Source organism: Struthio camelus, chromosome 14 (assembly GCF_040807025.1).
Source record: "Struthio camelus isolate bStrCam1 chromosome 14, bStrCam1.hap1, whole genome shotgun sequence".
Taxonomy (NCBI): domain Eukaryota; kingdom Metazoa; phylum Chordata; class Aves; order Struthioniformes; family Struthionidae; genus Struthio; species Struthio camelus.
The window spans coordinates 2,780,576-2,796,607 of NC_090955.1; the positions used below are offsets into that span (position 1 = coordinate 2,780,576).

The following is a 16,032-nucleotide window of genomic DNA, read 5'->3' on the forward strand; positions in this document are numbered from 1 at the left end:
ACACAGTGAACCATGGGTGTTATCTATTACTGTACTCTTCTCTTTCACCTCTAGATGTTCAAGCTATGATATATTTCACTGCAGGCTTAGGTATTACCAGGGGACTTTTATTTTTTTTTTTTTTTTAAGCTAATTGAAAAGTAAAGATTACTTTCATTTTAACTTTTAGTCTTTGTCACTGACCTCTTTTCCTCCCCCCTGCCCCAGTAGTTCTGAGTCAGATGCTGAAATACTTTCTGCTTCCACTTTTGGCATGACAATTTTTTTTTAACTCTCACTTTGGGAAGTTGTTCCCAAGCCACAAACACTGTGCAGTAGTTTTAAAAGAAATGAAACTTTAGCTTTCTGGAAGAATGAGGCGGCCTAGCATGGAGGAAGGCAGTGGAATTTTAAAGATAATCAAGGATGTGAATGAATTATTAAATGCTAGTTAAAATAAGTCTAAAGAGTTTCATCGGCAGGGAAATCTATATGCACGATTTAACAACTCTTGCTTTTCTTTGCTGGGGTTGGTGGCGGGGGGAGTAGGGGAATCTGGAAGTTGTAACAATGGGGATGAAAGTTAGAAAATCACTAATAGATTATGTCCGGGTGTTACAGTTCTGCACTACCGGTTCAGTGTCTGCTTTTTTGAGATATGAAGGCAGAAGCTTCTGATAAAGATCAGTGCACCTTCAGCAGATGGATCTTCAGTATAAAAACCTTATTTTTATTTGGAGTGGCTGAAAGAACTAGCACTTATGTTCTCTGTACCCTGTATAGGTCACTGCATTTCCTCCTAATGGATATGGCTTATACAACATTGTAGGAAATGCCTGGGAATGGACTTCTGACTGGTGGGCTGTTCATCATTCAGCAGACGAAGCTCACAATCCTGTAAGTGTTTTGTTGACGCTAGATGAGATAAGAGACTCCCTCTTATTACTCTGGTCTGATGGCTGTTTAAAACTCTACTGCTCTTTGCGCCTCTCTACTGTCTTACATCCTGACTTACAAGAGCACAGCCCATCCCATGTATCGCACCCGCAAGTCATCAACAGTGAAATTCTATTGCTGTAGTACAATTCTTATTTTACTTTTTTTGGAGTGGCCTCCACAACTGGTTAGGAGTTGAATGCTTCCAAACTAGAATCAGGTTAAATAAACAGGGTATTGGAATTATTTAATTTAAGGAAAAAAAAAAAAACTTGATTGTTTTGCTGTGTTACTACAAGCTGTACTTCTTTCACTTTTTTTTTTTTTTTCCTCCTTCCAGGAGAGAACAAACTGCCCTGAATTAGCTTTATGGCTTCTACTAGTTCATTTGTAATTCCATATGTCGTGAAGCTGAAACTTATGGGGAGAAGTAGCTTACCAGCCCTTGAGAGGTTAATCCAAGTCTCTCCTTTTCTTTGTGGTTTGGATGTAGTGTCTAGCAGCCAGAGAAAGAGGCCCAGCTGGATAAGCTTTGTATGAGGGATTGCTCATGCAGTATCTTTCGGCAGATTCAAGTTCTAATATTACATCTCCTTCTCTCTCATTTATCCAGGATGACTAAATCTGAGAAGTAAACTGTGCCGCTCTTACAGAGCTTGTTCTGTTCAGACACGTTTGTCTGTAATGAGAGAATCGGTTAAACCTCTTGGGGTATCTCAGTTTGCTGCAGCATTTGAGTATCCCTGCGCTGTGCTCTCTTATATCTGTGGTCTTTGCTTGGACGCCTGACATAATTGCAGTCCTTTCTCAGAAGTCAGCAACTGCAAGCAGGTTGAGGAACTTGTTAATTTCTTTTTCTTGCTGTTTGGTACATTGCAAAGGTTGACATTCTGCTGCTCTTTCAGGAGAATGTTGCCAGCATGAGAAACCAGATTCATCTTGGGGCCTAGATAGTACTAGCCGTTCTGTCACATGGATGGAAACATCCAAACGCATCCAAATAATTTGGAAACATCCAATCACATTGGCCAATATCAAGTTACTTGCATCCCAGTAAGATACTACAGGATGTCTTCCGGTGTGTTCTGTTATGTGTCTGTCAGTGCACTGCATATATTCTTTTTGAAGGGATTATGGGTTTTTTCTTGCTTAATTTAAAGTAGGTTGGGGTACTCTCTAGTGTTTGTGTTGCTAGGCAGTCTTAGTAGTCTAGCAATGGCTAAAGACCCTTTTCCTGTGGGACCTTGTGGTGTATTTCAGTCCACTATCTCTTCGGCACACCACACAATTCATTTGATGCAATTTGGATATTTCACAGGAACCAAAGTTTTCTAACAGGTTCTGTAAATCGGCAATAATGGATATGCTGTATTGTATGAGTTCTGTGCGTCTTGGAAAAAGATAGGTAAATATTTATATGTCTAACACTGATTCATGGGTTATACATACAGCTGATATTTATATACACTGATATTTAGATCTTCTTATACTTGGCATTCAGACTGGTTCTTCAGATTTTTTTCTGTTTGCCAACTTTCTTTAGGAAAAGTACTTTTCCGGTCTTCTAACTCTGCTTCCCTTCAGTTTCCTGCTTTATGCAACTAAGGGCCAATGTCTTTGTACCTCATGAACAGAGGTAAGGCCTGTTTAGGAGCTGCATCTCTAAGGATGATATCTTGAATAGCTAGCAGAATGTAAATTTGGATGAAAGTGAAGAAAAGTAAAACTAGCAAACGTTCCCATGTAAGAAGAGAAGAGCAAAAACACTTGATTGCAGCCTGATGGGTCAGAGGAGGAGGAAGAGTGAATAAGGCTGATCTTTCTGTTCCGGACTCTGTAGACACCAGAGTTTATACCAGGGAAGTTTGTGCTTTACCTCTCTCGCTACTGAAGCTTCACCACAGTGCCTGGAATTAAAGCAAAATGAACTGCATGTGGTACCTTAGCGGAAAAGAGAGCCCCCTCCTCAACATACGCACATACACCCCCTCTGAGACAAACAGCATCTGTGTCCTTGGGAAAGAACACAGGTTTGACAGTTTGTAGCATATTGCAACTGTCCTTGTTCTTGTTCATCTGTTGTCTAGTCTGACAGCAACTTTAGTTCTTGTCACCTGCCTCTTTCTGCTTAGGTAACTCGATCTAAACGTCAATGTACTGTGACCTGTCAGGGCAGGAAAATGCCTAGACAGAAGCGGTAACACAGATAGATAAGAGTAACTAGGCTAGTAACTTTCTGTCAAGAAAAAGCAGTGTTAACCGTCTATATAAAGAACTTAAAGTTGAAAGTCATGACTTTTGTATAGCACCCATATATGTTTTCGTGTGTTTTTTTTCCTCTGTAGGTTAGCATATGGTAATGCGAATTAGTCTTCTTATGGATGGTCTTGTAAAGGGTCTGTATCAGCTTTGGCAATGCCTTATAGCTTTTATTTGGCGTAAATTGCATGCTTTTGTAGGTGGTCCCTACAGGTCATTAAATAAGTTATGTGGAAGTTCCTGTGGTTATATTGGAAAGAATCGCCAGCAGTTTTCACCCAAACTGTAGCTTTCAACTAATCTAGTCCCTCCTATTGGTGCTAGTTAACTTCATCTTCTTTTGTTTATGAGAGCAATTTTGCTCTCTGTTTCAATGTAAGTAGCTATTAGTTTGCTTAGCCTTTTAAATTCAGCACAAAATTTCCCAAACACTTCAGAAAGGATTTAACAATGAGGTGTTAACAGTGAAGCTTTTAGTTTTTTAATTTGGAAATAAATTGTGAGAGTTTAGTGTCTGAGGCAGAACACTTTGAAGTGAATTCCAAAGAGTTCTTTTGATTAAACGGATAAGGAAACTGAATCTCATAATGTGAAAAAGGTCTCCCAAAATAGCCAGGCTGCATTATCTTCTGAGACATTAAAAATGATTAGCACCACATCTATCAGAATCCAATCTCTCAAGTCTCTCCAGAGTACAAGTCAACATAACCTATATATAGGATGTGTGCTTTCTGCCTAAAAGACTAGGAGTTCTTCTAGAGGGTCAGAGCTCAGTGAAAGTCTGTAACATATTTAGTTCAACACCTGAAAACTTCAGAGCAGCTTTCTGGTACTGGAGGGATTTCAGGGTGTGCTGTGGATTGGTTATAAGGAGTGTATGGTATCTTACAGAGAAAAGGAATCTGTATGCAATTGATCAGGCTTGTATTCAGAAGTAATTACCAAGAGCAAAAATAAAAAACCTGGAGCACCTGCAAGTATTTTGCAAGTTCTTTACTCTAAGATACTAGACTTAAATTGTGCTCTAACAATGGGAAAACAATGTTCTTCCTTTTCTTTGCCAGGGGTAGGGCCTGTATAGGTCAGTATTGAAGCTAAAGAAACAAACTGGAGAGCTTTTTTGTTTTATTTTTTGTTTGTTCATTTTTTTTGCACAGTGCAAGAAATATACAGAACACCAAGTTAGAACTGTGTCCTTGAAGCTGTGAGCTATGAAGTGCCAGAAACACTAGACCCTGTTGGTAATAGGGGGTTTTCTGGATGCAGACAGAACTTCCAAGTGCATAGCATTCAAAGACGCTTGTTTAATGGATGTAACTTTTGAGAAGAGCAGAGCATTGGTATAACTAGAGATTGGTTAGTACAGGCTTTTCTTTAAAAATGTCGTGCAACACTTCCATAATTAGAAATCTCCTCAACTGTTCTAGTCCATACATTTATTAGTATAGTAATACTGACTTATTCAAAACGTAAGGAGCAAGTAGTTTTTATTTTGAATTCAGACTCTCAGCAGATTTGTTGTGAAATGAACTGCAAGTGTCTTCCTTCATTTTTTGACTTGAATGAATGAGAGAATCAGGGCTTAACCACCCATTTTACAGCATGTGGGATCAGTGGAGATAGCATACTGCACTTTGAGAGAATAGCTCTGAAAGCAACTAACAATACTGTCTTTGGGGTGTTAAGTAACAACTTTTATGTAGTGAATGTCCACAGATGAAGTGATCCTGATTTATCAACTGGAACACAATGAATGGGCCTCGCATTTCATGTGAGATAATAGGTTATTGCTCTCCTAGAGAAAAAGTCAGTAACGTTCATCTAGTGCAATAGGATACTCCAGTGGAAATCTCATGTATCAGGAGTCCAGAACAGAAACTAGAATAAGGCAAATATAAAATAGATTTTTCCATAGACAGTTATTTTATACATGGAAATAGAAATCATTTCTAAGGTTTCTAAGGTATTTCAAGTGGCATGCAGTCTCTCTCTCAATTGTGACCTGTTCTTACTGTGATGCAACCACAAAAAGTTATGATGCAACTTCAGAAAGCTCATATTTTTTTGTCTTAATGAAAGAAATACCACTTCCCTTTTGGAAAAGAAAAAAAAGCTTCTATGCATTTTAATAATTCTGTAAAGAGTAATCCTATTTATAAAGTTTGATTGCTATTCACAAACAGCTGTGATTATGAACCCAGACCAAAATATACCTGTTGCAATACTACACTACAAAAGTAACTTGCTAATATACAGTGAATTCAGTTCTGTAAATCTGGGCTCAAAGTCTGGACAGCCCTGATTCGGACAGTTTTTTAGCTTTAGGCAGCAAATGTACTTCCATGTTAGTACCAGATGGTGCAGTTCTCAAGATAATGGCATAAAACAATATTGTTTGATGGAACAACGTTTTGCTCGTTTTAATCAAACGTTACCAGTAATTGCCCTTCTTTGATTAGCTTTTATTATGGGTAAGCACAATCAGAATAAGTTTCCTTTATCTGCAAGGAAGATACAAGCATGAGCAAATACTAACGTGGCAGGCTTTCTCTCCTTTGTTAAATATAAGGAGTAAGCAATATTGAGCTGTATCATTCTGTCTGGCCAAAGTTAGATAATATTCTTGCCTTACCAGATATTTTAAATGAACGTATTATAGAAAAGCCATTGACTTGGGGCTGGGGGGTCCTTGGTTGTTCAGGCAGCCATACCTAGAGTCTGGGAGCTCTGCGGAAGGCAAAGCAGTGAAGTTCTTCTGGCACCCTCTAGTCAGCTAGTGATCAGTCAGGAACTAGTTTACATTTCTCAGTCTGTTAAAGGTGTGAGGGCTAGTGAGAAGAGAAAGCTTAACCAAGTAATGTAGGTAGGAGGGCGATTACCCAGAGAGGGCTCCAGTCAGAGGGTGATTTTTTGGAACTTGTGTGCATCGTGTTGGGAACAGGGTGTTGCTTGTAAGGGGCATCTGGCTCTTCAGAGATTTCAGTTTCTTGAGAGATGTTATTCTAGTCTGTAGATAATGAAACTTCTGTATATGTTTCTGCATTTCTAAGGAAGGCTGTTGATTGTGAGCTTCAAAATGTTGGAGCCCTGGTGTTTTTTGCCTCTTAGTAACAAACCGTCAAGTGCCAAACCTGTGTAAGGAAAAGGAATAGCCTGTTGTGTGACCGTTCTGCAGAAAGGCTTTCAGTGCTTTACAAGATCTCAGATGAGCTCTTTGCCCATTTAAGTCAAAGTCTTATGAAATAGTAACCCTTGTTGAAGCCCCTTTCTCTGTGTTTCAGCTCAGAGAGGCTTGTCTTCCTAGGCACTCTCTGAAGTTATTGGGAGTGGAGGAGGGAGACTGTCGTCTCAAGGCAGGTCAGAGTATCACTCTGAGCTGCAGGAGAGCAGTTTCTCCATTAGGAGAAACTCCCCAAGTTAAAACAATAAAGTGTCCTCCCCACCCCAACACGCATATGCAACCTCCTGCATATGCCCTTTTCAGGCTGCCTTAGGATGGATTTAAAAAAAAAAAAAAAAAAAAGGTATTGGGGAGAAATACAAGTGCGTGTCATCTTCGGAATTGTAGACCCTCTGCCTAGTGTTTTATATGTACATAAAACAAATAATTATTTCTGTAGGTATAATTAATCTACAGAAGGCTGCTGAGAGGATCTGGGGACTTGGCTTCTTCCTTTATCTCTGTTTTGAGCTGGGAACGGGGCTTTATGTTGGATAGGAGAGAGGGTTCACCCTACAAGTAGACAAATGAGCTGAAGTACCCTTCTACCTACCTGGACAAAATTGTTCTACTTCACACATTAAGTAAATAGAGTCCAGGTAGTTCCCTCCTGCACATCACGTGTTTGAGCTTTCTTCAGGAAGGCTGGGATAGAGAAAGGAAGATGGAAAAATAAGACCCGAGATGATACAGTGGAAGAAGAACTGTGCTTCCCTGAGTCTTACCACAGTGGTGGAGCTGACCTGTGAACTTATTGGGAGGCTTCACCCAGAAGCTATGGTAAGGGACTGCTGACATAAAGGAACATAAATTCTGTGTCTTGGCTGTTGGGCTGCTGACTGTTTGCTGGAGAACTTCTCATGAGCGATCTTCTGTCTCTTCTGTCCAGCACTGAGCGGCAGGCTTGCATGGGATGCAAAAGCAAACCATTAGAGAAAGAGGATGCAACATTTCCTTCCAATACCAAGTTCTCTTACAGTAGGCAAACCTGTAATATGAAAGTACAAAAAAGTAAATGGTTATGGGCATGTTCATCAGTCTGGAGTAAGAGTGTCTTTTTTGCTTAGTCCTAGTTACTTTCAGAGCAGCCCATGTGACTTTATTAGGGAGCTTGGTGATATGTGGTGCCTTCTGTAGAGAAGCTGAGCTGCATATTGGATGAAAGCATAATTGCTGCCTGCTATGTTCAATATTGCCGTTCTAATTTTAACTCTACAGTAGCTTTCAAATGGGACTTTCAGAGCTTTTGTAAGCTGAATTTTAACGTTAGGATGGAGAACTGAATTCACTGCACTCTAACCTTGGACTTTTTTAACTTCCCGATGGGCGCACAGAAAGCATGCATTTAGAAAAACTAATTTGAGTGCAGTCATGAGCTGAGAAGGGGCTTATCAGTCTGGTCTCTTGCATAGTTACTTGTGCATTTGATTGTGTGTGTATATGTATAGAGAGAGAGCTGGATACAACTACAGTGAAATCAGGTTATCCCAACCTCCTTTTATCTTTGCTAAACTGCAGAGCAAGACAGGGAAATACCAACAGCAAGAAAATTAAATGTAAGCCCATAGACAATTGTCAAACATGCAGTGAATATTTCTCCAACTAATGTCTCTAATGATATTTCTGTTTTCAGAGAACTTTCTCAATTGTTCTATAATAAACTCCTTGCCTTCAGTGACTTGAAAGAATTTTCTCTTAAGAGGAAGTTTTCTAATAAAATAGATTATTGGAGAGTACTGCCTCAAAGTTGTGCCGTTCAAGTGGTTAAGCATTTCAGTTCTGTAGTCCTGTTTCAGAAGCAGAGGTTTTCAATTTAACTTGTTCTTCATTACCAAATGACCTGTGATGGTCAATTCTTGTCTGGCAGAAGATATTTCTAATTAATAAAAAGAGCTTATGCATTTAGCATGTTCTTATTTACATTATGCCTCAGTATGTGTCATCCCTTTGTAATTGCTGGAGCATACTATAGTCTTATGGTTGGACAGTAAAATAAACTTTCATTTAATCCTAGATTAGCATGCTCCTCTTACTTTTGAAGAGTTACTTCTGAGCTAGTAGCAGAGGTTGCTGTTCTTGCATTATAGCTTCTAATGAGAAATCCTGCTCAACAGTTCCATTGTTCTGTTTTGTCCTGTTCTCATGTAGCTTTTTTTAGGTCAGTTTTTCTTATGGTTGGCTGTTTTCTTTGCTGGCTTCCCTTAAAATGAGATTAACAGGCTGTTTGAGTTGATTGTGCTTATCCGAGAGCAGGGCTCAGTGCGTTTATTTACATGTGAGTGTTCTGGAGTCGATTTCCAGAGACCTTGGAAGCAGCGTAAGCAGATCCGGTGAGGAGCGCCCAGGTTAGGAAACTCATGGACACCACCTGTGGGTGTGTTTTTCCTTGAATAATTGTAGGCTATTAGATGCAGTAGTAGGCCCAATCTGTCTTTTCTAGTGTGTCTCCTATAAGCTTTTGCAATACATGGGAAACCAGTAGAGTTTCAAAATGGAGACTCTTAAAGCAGTAAGTCTCGGTGGATGCAGTCAGTATCATCTGTGGTACTAGCATTAACTTTCAGTTCAATTTTTACAAGTGCCCATGACACATGCAGTGTTACAGATTCCTGCGCTAATTCTTTTAGAACGTTACCTTTGGTAACCCAGGTGTAACCAAACAGGTCAAGTCAGCGGTCACTGAGGAAAAGCTGGAGTGGTGATGTTTTAAGGTTTCTGCTTTTTCCTTGTGGAATCCCCTCTTTAGTAATCTACTTTCTTAGAGATAAATTCATAGATTTATCTTTAGATAACTCCTGAATCTATCTATCTATCTTTTATTACAGAAGTTTCTTTATTTTTCTAATACTCTTTTTCTTCCATATCCAAACAGGACTATTACACTTAGAGTAGAGTGCTCCAGCAGCACATAAAGTAGAACACTTTATGGTTTCTATGTTCATAAGCTTGAAGGACTAGACAATGTATTAAAAAAAGTAAAGTATGAATACTTGAAGATGTTGAAACATAATCAGAAATCTTCTTCTCCGTACTTAGAAATTTCTGTTTTTCATATTGAAATTGCTTTTTTTTTTTGAAATGCACTTTTTTCCTCAAAATTGAATCATTTCAAAATTATCTGAACGTTTCTCCTAACAAACCCTACTGTCTTGTTTTCCTTGGTTTAGTCTAGTGAAGTTTATCTTCAGTAACTGCATTTCTGTTTGTTAAGGCCTGGTCTTTCTGCTTACATCACTTACGTAATCTGTAGCAATGAATTCTTTTTTTCAACTCCTAAAAACTGGGTTGATGACTTTCTTGTAACCTGTATTTACTGATAACAGGTAATGGTCATAGCAGAAAAAGAAGGTGCTTGGAGAAGTTCACAGCGTGTGTGGTTGTTTTTTTTCCTGTATTCAACAAATTCTTCTAATGTGTTTTGTCTAGAAATAGACTTGGTTTGTATATCCTAACAACCAGAGAAGCAGCAGCAGCTTGTACTTCAAGTTAAATGATGAATTCTTTGTTTGAGACTTGCATATGAAAACCAAATGTTTGTCATTAGCATGTGCTATGTTCGTGTGCTACAGAAGGAAAAAAAAATACATGCATAAATTGAACTTCTTACAACTTTGCTGAAAGGATTCTTAATGGTGCTAGAGACTTTTAGGCTTGGCTTGTCAGCTCCCTAATCTATAGCAGTTGGTTTTCTTGATCATCATCTCTGTAGCTTTTATAGGGCATGCATCCTTCTGGCTCCTCCTTAAAAGCAGTTTCTCAATGCACATGGGGTATAGAAAGCATATAAGACTGGCATCAACAATGGAAACAAATCTGAAGTACAGCGGTATTCTCTAATGTTAAGCATTAGGCAAGCGCAGTAGTAACTATTTCACAGCTAAAAGGAATGTGGTGAGAGGTGTGAATTGCTCACCTGCATAATAAATATGGATCAAAGCTAGCAACAGAATGTGTTATCAAGGAATCCTAGCTTTCTCCTCTAAACTAGTGGCCCATCCCTTAGAGTTAGAATGTAAAAGGAATTGCAAAATAACCTCATTAAAGCAATTCTAGGGCCAATTTCATAAGCAGTTCAAACAAATCATACACATTAAACTGCAAATGAACATGCAATTACAAAATTGTTGCTCGTAAGTGCAGTGCTTTTGCAGGCCTTTTCAGCTGTCACGATCACACATAATGACAGAATTAGTACTCAGTGACTGGGAGATGATGCAGAATAAAATAGCTTGCAGTGCAGTCACTAACTTGTGTTCCAGACATCACTTCAGGCTGGAAAGGGAATAAGCCCTAAACATCGGGCATTACAGCCTCTGTTCTATATTGGCCCCCACATAGTATGTGTGTGACTGCGTTGAGAAAAACAGAACTTCTCCAAATTCCTTTTGGAAGCTCATAGCTTTACAAGGCGACTAACATAAGGTGCTTAGATGTGTTTACTTCACCCTCCATGGCAGTGACTCTCAGACCTGAAGCAGTGGAACTGATCAGAGTTGCACGTTTCACTGGACGTGCACGCTGGCCTGTGTGAAAATGCATAATCTCTCATTGGGAAAAGTCTGAAATTACAGAATCTTTTATCTGTTTTGAAAGATCATTACTCTTTCATGCTTGTCACTGTGCTTGTTGCAGCATATTACCAGGTGCTTTACAGAAATAAAACACAATGTGCTCCTGACAGGTGGGCAACAATTAGAATATTAAATATTTGCAGCAATGGAGAGGAAGAACAATTACTTTCTCCTATCTGCTAGACTTTTACAGTGTTGTCATTTCAAGCTTTCTCGTTTCAGATAGAGCAGCAGTTTATTTTGAATACTGATGGCTACTCCTTACTCATCTCCTTATTCTTACAGCTTTGAACCTTCACCCTGTAACTGGCAACTGTCCTCCTTTGTAGGAATACTAACCAGTGTGCTTTTATCCACAGAAAGGGCCCTCATCGGGGACTGACAAAGTGAAGAAGGGTGGATCCTATATGTGCCATAAGGTAATGTGAAAAGGCCTACAGTAGAATTCATGGGTTTAGCTAGTGGGTTGTTAAAAATGGCTGCTTTCTACTGTAGTCTGCATTTATTTCTGCTGTCATGAGACTAAACTGAAGGAAATATTTGGCAATTAGTTCTTGATAGGAATTAGATACAGATGTCACAAGAATTCAAACACTCTGCGTAAAAGCTATCCAGATTCTTTTTGTATTGCTTAAAGTAATCATTGCTAGTTACCCTCTGGAAGGAGGCACTGATGTCTCTTGGGGCAATGAGGAGTTAAGCTTAGATACTGTTGCCCAGGAAAACAAACTTCTTCAGCTCTGACTTTCAGAGTTGTTTCAGTTGCATGGGAAGTGGAAGGTAACTTCCCCAAAGTACCTTTTTTCAGTAAATTATAGTTCTAGCCAAGTGTATCTTTTATATTGTATGGAGCTCAATATAAAACTCAGTGTAAAAAGACAGCTGACCTTTTATTAGCCGAAACAAAAAAAAAAAATTTGATTACATTGTGCCATGTTATCTTACTTGACACGGAGACTTGCAAAATAGCACAAATGTTGTTTGATGCAAACTTTTAAACCTAAAACGGTCAGTGTAGACTTTTAAACCTAAAACTTACGAAGCTAGAGCTGAATGCACACTAGAGACTCGTCCTCTTTTGGCAAGGCAGTTGGGATAATGTGACAAAGCATGTCATACTTCCCATTTAACATGTTCTGAACGTGCTTTAAGGCCGCTGTATTCAGCTCCTTCCTAGAAAATAATTTTTGATTTTTGGAGAACAGAACACAGTTTATTTTCCAGGAGATACAGTTTATTTTTCAGGAGATTACTGAATTTGTGTTTTCACTTTTTTCAACTTGTAGACTATGTGATGGACATAAACAGCATCAGTGTCTGTTGTTTAGTGATAGTTCTACATAATAATTATTATAAAACCATCAAATGATCTGGTAACTTCCAGTACCAAATTCTTTATCACTAGATCTTAAAATACAGAAACTTGATGTCAAGGGGCCTGATATCAAGAATTGGAAAAATATATATTTTTTTCCCATCTTTTCCAAGACACTTGACTATCTAGGCTCTTTCTGTATGATACTCTGATGTACTTCAGTGTAAAAGCTATTAATAGTGCTTTAGTTCTGATGTTTGGGGTCAAGATATAATACTGTGCTTTAAAAACTGTGATACAGTCCATGGATTGCATCTAGGCAATCGACTGAGATGTTTAGGAGTATGTGTCTTTGTTTGTCTGAAACGTGAGTGCTACACCTTTCTTTTGAGAACTGCCTTACTGGTTACAAGGTTAGAGCACTTCCATGAACATAACATTGCTCAGACAAACCAAGTCAAACTTCCCTTGTGGCCCTAACTGAAGGGAGGCAAAAAGGGAGACTCTGAGATTTTTGCAGATAAATCCCATTCCAAAGTTCTGTGTCAGTATTGGCAAATTCTTCTTTTGAATTGTCTTAGGCATAAAAAGTGCCTGCAATAGTATTCTGTCCGTTTATCCATTTCTGTGGATATATCAATATCCAATTAAGAGATTATGTCATACACGAAAGATTTTGAATGTAGAAAACCCCAAATGCCTTGGTTTTATGACAAAAGCAAAAGGGAATGTGGAGAGAGCACTTCTTTCTTAAACTGATTGATTTGCTTTAAGAAAAATAATTCATTTTTAGCTGCTGAAAAAGTTTTTTTTATGTTTTGAAAAAAAAAAATCAGAGATGCTATGAAGTTATCTTGGGCAGTAACTGTATTTTCATATTGATCTTTCTTCTGAAAGTACATGAGCTGACAATTAAATGATCTTTTAACAGAGTTCCCTGATGGCCTGTATGCTTGTTAAGAGTTTCTTGCAATTTGAGGAAGAGCAATGGCCAATGTTCTTATGGATTTATTTATTTATTTATTCTTTTTTTTTTTTTTTTTTTAAGTCTTTTAATTTTTATTTCAGGCTAAATCACTGGGCAGGAAAAGTTTTATTATACCCAGTATATCGTTTGATCTAAAACCTAAAACTGATGCATGAATCTGATTCTATTTTTAGTCTTATATGCGTCACTCAAGCACAATGCTAGAAAGCACAGATGTGATTTTTAGGTTTAGAATGACTCTTAATGCAAAAAAAAAAAAAATTATATATATATATGTATGTACAGACACACACACAAACATATTTGGAGAAAAATTACTAGGAGGTGAAGTTTTCAGCTTAGTTGATGGTAGACTTTAAATTCTTTCTGAAAAGTATGAATACCACCACAATGTAAATAGCTTTTTTTTTTTTTTTTTTGCTTTAACTTCTAGTGGGAAACACAGGATAGGTTTTGCAAAGCTACCTGCATGAACAGAAGCCATGTTTTAAACTCTGTTCATGCTGCCCTGGAAAAAATGCTCATTGTGTATCTCTCTTTTCCATTAAGGCTGTTCTGTTCTGTTCTCTTTCCCATTCAAAGCCTACAGCTGGCAAATCATCCTCATAATTAGATTAAATTTTCTATAGCAAGATCCCATTTTCTACAGTGATTTCCTTCTTGAGTGAAATCAATGTCAGATGTTAATTAGCAGTTTTGATCAAATTAACACTGGAATAGACTCTTCAGTGATGAATAATGTGACCCATTTTAAAGGCATCTGAAGATTCTAGTCTGTCCTAGTCCTTTTTTTTTTTTTGTAGGTGATAAAAGTAGGCTGTGAATCAAGACAAAAAAACCCACTGACTATTACTAGTACAAGGGCTTTTCACTAAATGGCTAAAATCTATTTAGATTTTTTTTGCTGTTCTACCTCTTCTAGAGTTGACAATGGCTAAAGTGTGCAGCTGCTTACACATACATTTCATGGCTACTTTTATTTTCAATACAGTTGGTCTTGTAAATGTGAATAGTGTGCTTTTGGAGTTTACCTGTAGACCTCTGCAGTGTGAGACAGTGGCAGTATGCACTGTTCCTGTTTAGGGCAACAGCTGCTCTCTGCTTTGCATTGGTATCCAAGATTCAGTGAAGAACTGTTCTTTGAATGTCTCCTTAGATGGAGATACTTTAATGGAGATAACATCAGTGCCGCCACCTCTGCACGTATGGCATGGTTCACACTGGTCTCTCGATGACAGAGCCTGTTTAAGTTGTCACCCCCCTCTTGGTTGGGCAAATTCAACTACTTGTGTAGCTGTGCCCTAACTCTGAAGTGACTTAGGTTTGAAGGAAAAAACCACCCTCCCTGAAACCTTACCCCCACCCTCCAAAAGCGTGGTGGTGTTTGCTTCTTAATCCAGTCAATCCAGAAATCTGCTTCAGAGCCTGGCTAGATGCAGCTGAAGCACCCACATGAAGGAGTAGTGGCATTTGTCAGGGGCTGGGAGCCTGCAGGTGTGGGAGAAGAGAGGAAGGGTAGGAGCTGCAAAGCCTGAGCCAAATCTGTTGAAGGAACAGCACGGTGGGGCGATCTTGGATAAGGTGGATTATGCTGGAGTCACTTCCTGAAAGGCTGGGGTAACAAATTCTGCTTGCATTGGTGAAATTATTGGAGTGACTGTCCTGCTTAAATGCTACTATGGTTAACTGCTTCTGGGAAGTCTGGCTTGATGCAACAAATATTTTAAATTGATTAGTTTGTTGCAGTGCTTGGAAACTATCACTCTGAACATCGGAAAATCTGTAGCACTGTGAATGGCATGGATTTTCTTCAAGGAGCATAAAGATATTAATGTGCACTGAGACATGGCCAAATTTGTACAGGCCAGCAACATACAAAACATGCTATAGTTGTGTCCACCTTACTGTAAAGAAGGTGTTTGACCGCGTTCCTAGTGGATTTCACTCTAACTTAGGTTCACTGGGTAGCATATAAATTGTTTTTCAAAATAACTTGTACTGACTTGTTCGGACAGCGCTCTACAAGTGCAGCAGTCTGTTTTTTGAATCTTTTAAGGTGACATTTTTGATCTAAGCTAGTCTGTCACAAATATCAAATCCTGCAAGCACAAGACAGGTAATGAAAGCTTTTGAGATAAATCCCACTGATGCGCTGCTGCAGTTGCATCAGGTGACTATCTATCTAGCAGGTGTAAGGACAAGTCCCGTCAGCTAATCTTGTGCTCTTCTCGCGCTTAAAGACATAATATGACAGTGGTTCCTCTATTTTTGAGGAAACCCTGATTGTGTTTACTAGGAACTTTTGGAATGCAATTAAATCATTCTTCCGCTTAAAACAAAGCCACTGGTAACTCTTCTTGTAGCCACCAGTCAAGATTTAATCTTGACATTGATATCCCTAAAATGTTAACCATAGGAATGCTGACAAGTTTGTCTCCAGTTCTTCGGTTCTCATTACATCACATTCGGGGGAAGGCCTTTGACAGGTGCCAGTTCCCTTTCATTTCAGTTGTCCCTTAGTATATTGATGTATGAACCAAGGTACTGACCTGCTTCCTTTTCTCTGAAAAGAGGAGCAGCAGAATTGTCATTCTAGCTTTTTCCCAGTGCAAGATACATTATTAGTTTACATACACTCATGCGATCGTACACCTTGCCATTCAAACCAGTATTTTATCTGTTGCAACTGGTCTCGTTATCTGGTGGGATTTTCCTTATTTCTAACATCCTGATGTGCAATTCTGATCCGTATCAGTTCATTGCT

The 16,032-nt window shown here is 38.7% G+C and overlaps 1 protein-coding gene across 4 annotated transcripts in view; it reads left to right on the plus strand.

The window, feature by feature from the left end:
• Nucleotides 1–16,032, plus strand: part of SUMF1 (sulfatase modifying factor 1) — a 212,430-nt gene that overhangs the window by 23,299 nt on the left and 173,099 nt on the right. For 2 of the 4 annotated variants that reach the window (XR_011134481.1, XM_068907220.1), the window contains exons 7-8: nt 809–876; nt 11,325–11,384. Coding sequence is in view for 2 of the 4 variants with exons in the window: in XM_068907220.1 (XP_068763321.1) it covers nt 809–876; nt 11,325–11,355 (99 nt within the window). In the remaining 2 variants the exon portion in view is untranslated. Of the gene's footprint in view, nt 1–762; nt 877–11,324; nt 11,385–16,032 lie in introns of all 4 variants that reach the window. The other 2 variants (XR_011134480.1, XM_068907218.1) reach the window with 1 other exon arrangement.